This window comes from Diadema antillarum, unplaced genomic scaffold (assembly GCF_040938485.1).
Source record: "Diadema antillarum isolate AM-2024a unplaced genomic scaffold, OU_Dant_1.0 scf00000003, whole genome shotgun sequence".
NCBI classification, from domain to species: Eukaryota; Metazoa; Echinodermata; class Echinoidea; order Diadematoida; family Diadematidae; genus Diadema; species Diadema antillarum.
The window spans coordinates 3,819,212-3,828,261 of NW_027270892.1; the positions used below are offsets into that span (position 1 = coordinate 3,819,212).

Here is a 9,050-nt window from a genome sequence, read left to right on the forward strand (position 1 = left end):
TTACTGGAAATTCTATGTCATCTCCTGGCAGATATATGCTGTATCTTTTTTGTTGCTTTCACAGAATATATGTGTACATATGGCATACTTGCTCACAAAATGTGAATTCAGTACTCCTCCCTTGGACTCAAACCCTGGGTATCCATGAAGTCCATACCCAGGGGACACACACTACCTATAAAAAGTATACTAACTTGTTTAACTTTGTCATTAAAGTTTTCATTTTCAATGAGAATGAAAGTGCTGTTGACTTCTTCTTTTTTTCCAACTGATAAATTAGTCTAGGAAATGTGGCATTTGTTGCAATCTGTCTTGTGGTCTGTTGACCTTTCACATCTTTCGTATTACACTCATAGATACATGAGCCAAGGGAAAGTTTCACCTTTTGTTTGATATCTGTACGTCATCTTGTATTAACAACCTATCTCAATCACCATTTGAACTGTCTGCCGGTGCAGGTGGCAAATTGGGGGATCCGCAAGCTGGGTCTGACAGAGTACCGGGACCGGTCAGCGGGGACGTACAGTGGAGGCAATAAGAGGAAGCTGTCAACAGCAATAGCGCTCATCGGCAACCCAGCTGTCATCTTCCTGGTGAGTTGGGATGCACTGATTACCTTCGGGGTAAACATTTGAATTGCATTTTATAATTTTTTTTTTGGATATCACTTGAAAAAACAATATCAGAATCATCAAAATGCAATGCGAAACACAAAAATTAATTGCAGAATTGAATGCAATGATGTACAATTGTATGAGCAAATAAATTGGGCATGGTTATGTTAATATAAATGATGAAACTAAAGACTTATATGTGACAAATAGGAGTATGAAATATGATGGAACTAACTAAAAGCAATGCTTGTAAGTGTAAAGCCCGCCACACACTATATGACTCACGACTATACGACTGACAGACTTTGGATCTGAAATAAACAAGTGTGTTTATTCTGAGGCTATCGTGATATATTTCAGATCCAAAGTCTGTCAGTCGTAAGGTCGTGAGTCGTATAGTGTATGCAGCGGGCTTAAGTTTATCCTTCCATTGAGTGCATCCTTCGATTATATAGCTGTAGAGAAAAAAAAAATGAAATCAGTCATAGAGTCAAAGTTTTTGCTAATATTGATGATGAACAACAACAAGAAAAAGGTACCATGTGTTTTTCTAATTTGGTAAGCACCTCTCTCAGGGTTGAGGAAAAGGAATATAGAAATAGAAACTGAATCTCCATCTCCCTTAACTTGCTTGAACTTCTGAGCTGAAGTTCTGATAGTACGGTGTCCCCCAATGTGATTTCTCTGCTCAACATTATTTAACCTCAACATCATGCTGCACTGGTAAAATGAAAAAAACAAATTTTTTGTTGTCATCATTTCTCTTTGGTTAAATTTTCAGGACGAGCCAACGACGGGCATGGACCCGAAATCGCGGCGCTTCCTGTGGAACTGTATCACCAGCATAGTAAAGGAGGGGAGGTCGGTGGTTCTCACATCTCACAGGTCAGTGGCTTATTAACCCTTTCTGTGCCAGGGACTTAAGATGAAGTGTGTACAAGGGTTTTGGGTTTTTCTAGCCAATCAGCACTCAAAACACACTAAGGGTTAATGGGTGACATTAGTTACATGTATATCGAGTGATCATGGTACTTACTGTAAAAATGGAAATTTTCGCGGTGTTGAAATTTTCGCGCATTTCGCGCAATCCGAAACCAGCGCAAAAATAAAAGCACGCGAATATTTTGCTTGCCACATTTTCCAGTATTTGATGTCTGGATTGCGCGGAATTAAAAACATGCAAAACTCTTCTTACCCAACCGAGTGCGAAAAATTAGTTGCACAAAAATATACACTTTTACAGTATAAGACCTGACTGGATCAAAATTAGTTCTGACCGCATGGACTCATACATGTACATGTATTATGTTTAGGGTGAAGATGAACTAACAATTACTAGATCCTTGCAACACATAAAAATGTCCGACAAGTAGCAATTTGTTTTAAAAAAACACCTGTACACTACATTTCAGCTTGTACAGTAGTCACAACTTAACTTTTTATAATGTCCTTCTGATTACATCCTTTAGCATGGAGGAATGTGAAGCTCTGTGCACACGCCTTGCCATCATGGTCAACGGAAAGTTCAAGTGCCTTGGCAGTACACAGCACCTCAAGAATAAGTGAGTGACACGCCCCCCTCCTTCTCTTTATGTGTGATTTCACAGGAGACCTTTCTTAACCCATTGCACACTGGAACAGAATGTGTTGTGTAGAAACTCTATGGTGAATTACTATTGCCGTGAAGGCAGCGAGTTAATTTCCATGCCATTCATTGTACCTGCGTCTGACTCAGTCCATGAATGTGTGACAAAGTTCAGGGTTCATGTTAAAGAATTTATGTATCACTGTTGATGCAGGGTGTGCCTGTTACAATGAACATGCTTAAAACGAAGTCTTTAATATAACGAAGCAAAAATTCAGGCCCCAATCTTATTACTTGTACACATATATTTTATTTCTTTGGTTATAATGAAATATTGATAAATGAAAACTCCCAGTCACAAGGACTTTCTTATCATGGGAGTCGCCTGTAGTTGCCATGCCTATCAGTGACAATTGCAGTTTCCTTTGAAGTCTGGCCTGTTGTGAACACACACACACACACAGACATACGCACTACTTAACTGTACTTCAGTTCCTAGATCATTCAAATGCAGCTATTTGTACTTTAACTTGGTGACTGGAATGCACCTGCATCTTTATTTTCAATGTTTTGGAGGAATTATTCTCTCTGTAATTTTTGGATTGCATGATATCTTTACAAGTGTACATGTACCTCTCTCTGTCCCTCCTTCCCTCCCTCCGCCCCCTTATATTCCCCCCCCCTTCTTCCGGCTCGTCAACAGATTTGGCGACGGGTACACGCTGACCATAAGGCTTGGCGGGGAAATCCCCTGCACGGCGGCCCTCATCGACTTCATGTCCCTGGAGTTCCCCTACGCCATGCTGAGGGAGCAGCACTTCAACATGCTGGAGTTCCAGCTGAGCTCAGCGGACGCGGTCCTCTCCAAGCTCTTCCACCAGCTGGAGGAGAACCGCTCCCGCTTCCTCATCGAGGACTACTCCGTCAGCCAGACCACGCTGGACCAGGTAGGGCCTTTCACTGGTGATCTATCACATGGTCTACTCCCACTTTTTCTAATAGCCATTTAGTCTCAACCCACAGGTCTAGTCCTGTTTCATCTGCAGCAACCAGTTCGTCTAATGACCATTTAGTCCAATTGCCACTTAGCCTCATTACCACTTGGTCTACTTCCAGATGGGTTATGCCCACTTCGTCTAATGCACTTGTCAATGTAATGACGCACCCCACTACCCCCGGACATGGGTGCGTCATGGTCATTTTTTGACTGACCACACGGGGTTTTTGACGGACACCACAGTCACTTTTTTGACGGACATAACGCTGCAAGTGACGAACACCACAGTCACTTTTTTGACGGACAACACGATGAAAGTGACGCACACCTCGGTCACTTTTTTGACGGACATCCTCGGTACATTTGACGCACCCCCGTAAATACTGAAACGATTTTTGCATACGTTTTATTCAAGCAATTTCATTTTCTTTTGGTTCGTACACATAATTTGTAAAAGTTTCGGCAAGTTTCCCTTACCATGTAAGCACCGTATTGTCATTCACCGTACATCACGCTGCTGCTAGCTACGATATTCCGTACAGTAGTATGTATTCTGTGCATGCAATCCATACATGACAATCACATGTGTGCAGAATGCGCTGTGTGTGCGCGGCCATTGCTAGTGCCGTGGATGCATACTGCTGCAGCGCAGGTATGGTAGGTACACACCACGCTACGGCATTCATATTCCCGCTCGAGTACTGCGTAACTACAGCCAAGTCGCGGTACGTAGAGATCGCGGTACGTAGAGATTCGCACAGCTAACAGCGTCGCGCGCGCGTCTGGCCAGCTGGTCGGGCTATCCCGCGAGCAGAAAATGGCATGCGGCAAGCTGCTGCCGTTTCGACAGGAAAGATTGAACTAAGTTGTTACATGGCTGAACAGTCCCTGGTTTGAGATTGAGTATGCATGATTTCATGGGTTTGTTGGAGGGAAAATGTAAGGAGAAAGGGTGGCTTTTAAATTCTTTGCTTGCCAGATTCTGGCAAGCATTTTTTCCTCTTATTCCAAAACGCTTCCCGACTTTGATTTTCACTTGCCGCGGGAAAGCGCTCACTGTAATTTCACTCGCGGTACGTGTATCCGGGACCGGTAGCGTGCAAAAATGCGTGTTATTTTCCATAGCCAAGTGACGTACCATGATGCACCCCTCGGTCAAAATTTTGACCGACAATGATGGGATTTTGACGCACCCCTCGGTCAAAAATTTGACGGACAAAGCTGGTAAAATGACGAACACCTGGGTCACAAATTTGACGGACCAAACGAGGAAATGACGCACCCATGTCCGGGGGTAGTGGGGTGAGTCATTACATTGACAAGTGCATAATACCCACAGTTTCTTCAACAAAATGGGAGAAAGTCCAAGGAGACAAAACTGCAATGAGACCATCTGGTCACTAGACGAAACGATAAGTAGCCAAACTGGGCATTAGACCAAGTGAGAAGTAGACCAAACAGGCATTAGAGGAAATTGATAGTAGACCAAGTGAGTTTAGCCGTAGTGGTGTTAGACGAACTGGGAAGTAGACCATCCAATGGTAGATCAAGTGGCAATAAACCCTTTCATTAAAGGTGCATGGTCCCGGTGTTTTAGTCAAATGCGTATGCGGGCGCACGGCGCAAGTTTCATATAGAGACCTACGCTATCGACTCCTCTCTAGCACTTACGCTTTGGCCCACTTCCCCGAGTCCGAAGAAGTCTGATTTACTGTAGTCAGTGGTCGGATCACAGTTCCGCTCATGATTCGGGTGGGGGGAAGACAGCTTTAGCAAAGTTCTCTTGTGATGTCATAATAACAAGCGCATATGCACGCACCATGGCATTACTACAGACTGCGCGATGTGCAGAGAAGACGACGCAGGCAACGTTACTTAGCAACAACTACGCACTTTACTCTTGATGACAGCTCAACTTCGGTAATCTTCGTATCAATGCTCACGGTGATCGGCGGTATCATCAACAGCGCCCTCTACACCACCGGGACTACGCCCCTTTAACCCTTTTTTTGCCAGGGACTCTGGACAGTGTGTACAGTCCTATGTGGTTACCTCTGCCATTCAGCATTCATAGCACACAAATGGTTAAAGCATGATCGAATTGATCATAATTGAAGCTCGTTTTGGAATCTGCTCAAAGTGCAGGGTAATCAGTCCACACATTTAGGACAGTGTTACACAGAGTATTTCACTTGGATGAAAAAAAAAATTCACACTGCAATAATGGGAATCATCCCCTGATCAATGCAAAGTCTTTACAATACCTGTGAAATACGAGAGAATTAAGCTAGGAGTATAATTATATATAATCCAGAAGTACCCACCTAGGATTGGCTTTGCTATAGAAACACACTACTTTGATATGTTTAGATCCAGTTCATGGATCATTGTGGATAGCTTCAGAGTCTTGTGTTTGTTTTTCTTGTACAGTAACCTTTTGATATGTCTAGTAACAATTCATTATATGGCCCATGATATCTTTATTTAACTCTTCTTTCCCCATGGCACATACATTCTGGTTTTGTCATGGGAATGTCTGTGTTCCCGTCAGTATATCAGTGCACAGCTTTCAACCAAACATAATCACCATGGCAACCGCATCCTTTTATTGACTTCTATTTGCTCCATCCTCCTTTTCCTCCAGGTATTCATCAACTTTGCCAACCAGCAGAGGACAGGAGATGAGACCATGGTGGAGCTCACCCTATACCCGCCTGAACCCAACAATATACAAGCTAACAACAGGATAGCACTCTCACCAGGTGAGTTAATCATCAGGGCAAAATGTACACTTTCATCGTTGCAGTGGAAAGTTTGCAGCAGTATCCTTGGTTCAGCTTCTACTTAAAGGCAAATTTTGCCCCAAATATATAAATGAGTTCAGTGAATGTGGCAATATTGATAGAATACATCAGTGAAGTTTTAGGAAGTTGGACAATCCATTAAGAAGGTGTGAATTTTTCAAGTTTTTGTGTCATCATTGCTGGAAAAGAAGATTACATTGTTGACGATATCAAAGTGGTGAAACATTGAAATGAAAATGTGAGGAAAATTTCACATGTGCCTTTGTCTTTTTCTGTTTTGAACCTGAAATGTCTAGATGGAGCATCAGCAAGGTACATCCCAACACCACACGAGCTGACAAGCATAAATAGCAATGATGTACCCCTCCAGCCAAAGAATACCAACATCCGTCACCAGCGGCAACGCAGTGGCCAGCTGGATAAAGTCACCGTCAACTCTCTTTTCACGACCCCTCCCCCGGGGGCAGGGCAGCAGCCCGCACCAGCCGCCCCACCTCTTGCGACGTCGTCGCCCGTAGCGGTGGCCCGTCCCCAGAATACAAACACGATCATGACACAGTACGCGGGCTACAACAATCCGCTGTACGAAAGCAGCGTGGGGACATCTGCGCCTTTCGCGTCCGCCAACTCGTTCGGTGGCGAGGGCGGTCTCCAAATGGAGGAGATTGATATATCCCAGTGCTGAAATCTCGTGAGAGAAAACTTTATGACTGTGGACAGCTATTGTTTTCAAGTGTATTTCTCCGAACTGAATGAGAAGCGAATGAAACGAGTTTCAAAATGGACTTTACCAAGAAAGGATACTACTTAAGCGACTGCCAAGTAAAACTGAAGGAAACGTCCGCTATGAGGTACAACGTACTCAGAGATAGTCTGTGTCATTATGGAATAAACGTAGAAGCTGTTTAACCTCAAGTATATCCTTGTATTTATTGAATATTGCGCACTAGAGAGTAATCCTTGAAGTGAATCCTGCCACATCAATTTATAAGGGAGAAAAAAAAAACTGACCAAAGAATGGTTCCATCGCTCAAACCTCTTTCACAGCTTTCCATTCCAGTCGTGACTGCGATGCTTACTCCTTGAAAGAATGTAAGATTTTAATCTCATATTTTATCAATATTTGCCACTTCAAGGGATGTGAATGATTTGCAGATAGTGTTGTCCTTGAACGGGAGAAAAGATGGGATCACCTAGTATATCTCTCTCTTTTTTTTTTTCTTTTTTTTGAGGGGGGGGGGGTAGGCAGGGGAGGGTGGGGTGGTGTCCTTTGGGCATTACGCAAATGTTTAAGCATTCCACATTGCACATAGCATTTGGACAGTCAAACGGACAGGAAAATACCTCAGATTGTCTCAACTTGTATCATACCAGCAATGTGTACATCTCAGTATCAGAGAGGGTGTATAGAGGAGCAATGGTAGAATGGTGTAGACCAAAGGAGACTTCTTATTCATGGTACAGTACTGGTTGAAGTGCTGCATCAAAGATTACAAAGTTGTATGTACGGTATTTAAAACCAGTGAACTTTCTTTCTAAGAGTCTTACCATGTGTACTGCGGCCATTTGGTCCAAAGTACAATACGAACGTATGTGAACCTATTTGTTTTTACCTCCTGGACTATCGCCCATCATGAAAGTCATACTAACTGGTAGCTGTTCCCTTCATCGTGATTATCCTTACCTGTACAGCATGTTATTTAAGAAGGGAGTAGGAGAATGTTAAAGTCATTTTTAGCTGCAGAGATGAGAAGAAATGCGAGAGGGAAGTCAGATTTTCAGAGTAAGTCTCAAGCCTGCATTTGCTGTGGATAGACGGTGAAATGTCAAAGGTTAAGGTCACAAAAGCCGCATTCCCAATTGGCGGCCGATCGATGAATTGTGGTATTAAAAGTGTGTTCTGATTTTGCAATTAGATTATTGGCGGTTGATGTCCCAAGAGAATGGCAGGTTTTAAAAACAGGATGGTGTTACACATGGTCAAAGTAATACAAAGTTCCATGTCACGGCGTGCTCGAGTGCACTGGTCAGTAAAATTGTCATCATAACTATGTGGATGTCCATTTGATCAGATGGTAAGATGCGCAAAGCTGGACGTTACGCCAATGCTGGCTTCAAAATTGTATTTATTTATGAGCTATTGTATGAATTTGAGCTGCCTTTGCATATTGTCGCCCTGGCTTTGAAAACTTTCACGTGATACTATTAGTGATGTTCAGTAGTAGTGAGAGACAACATTGTGTCAGAGGTACAATGAAATGTGTGAAATGCAGGAAGGCCAGAAAAGAAGTAGATATCGTCACTTCAATTGTTCTGTGTGGTTCCGTCTGTGCACCTGATACTGTTCTAATCTGCTATCAGCTTTGTGCAAAGTAATGTGCTTGCATTCTGTTTAGAGGCAATGGGAAAAAAGATCAGCACATTGATATTTCATGTTCTGTGTGTAGAGATCCCCCATACATTGCCAAACTCCATATCTTTCATATGCATCTGATTTTTCTGCTTTCTCAGTGATATGTTTCTGATATTTAGCTGTTTTTAATCTCTTTTTCTCCCAGGATGCACATGTCATGTGTAAGTCTCTTTTGTCATCCTAATTAGTTTCATAGTATGCAGATTTTGTGTTGTAACACCAGTTGTTATATCATCAGGACATGTTTGTGTTGTAGCAACAACGGTGTCATGTTAGCTCGAAAGAAGTTTTGTTTGTGTGTGTGTGTGTGCATCTCAGTTACACCAGAAATATATGATACAAGTATTTGTAACCATGCATGCATTTTCATATGTGCTACTAACACTTTGGGGGTACCGTGGTGATAAGTGTATGAAGATGTACAGTGTAGGTCAGAAGTGTGAAATATCCAGTGTGATGTCATCCAAATATGCCCTTAGCAGTACTATCGGTAGGTGTAAATTACAGTTGTAATCTTGGAGCTTAGAATTATATCTTAATATTGTATCTCCTCTCATGCTCTCATTTGTTGTTGTTTTTTTCTCTTTCTCTCTATCTCTCTCTCCATTTTGATGATATATCATAATTCTGTAGTATT

The 9,050-nt window shown here is 42.5% G+C and overlaps 1 protein-coding gene across 1 annotated transcript in view; it reads left to right on the forward strand.

Annotated features, from left to right (window-relative positions):
* The window catches only part of LOC139742500 (phospholipid-transporting ATPase ABCA1-like), a 100,359-nt gene extending 93,354 nt beyond the window's left edge, over positions 1-7,005 (forward strand). Inside the window, exons 47-52 of the mRNA XM_071653070.1 lie at positions 459-593; positions 1,396-1,499; positions 2,084-2,176; positions 2,903-3,146; positions 5,841-5,958; positions 6,297-7,005. Coding sequence (XP_071509171.1) covers positions 459-593; positions 1,396-1,499; positions 2,084-2,176; positions 2,903-3,146; positions 5,841-5,958; positions 6,297-6,685 — 1,083 coding nt within the window. The 3' untranslated portion in view covers positions 6,686-7,005. The remainder of the gene's footprint in view (positions 1-458; positions 594-1,395; positions 1,500-2,083; positions 2,177-2,902; positions 3,147-5,840; positions 5,959-6,296) is intronic.
* The last annotated feature ends 2,045 nt before the right edge of the window (positions 7,006-9,050 follow it).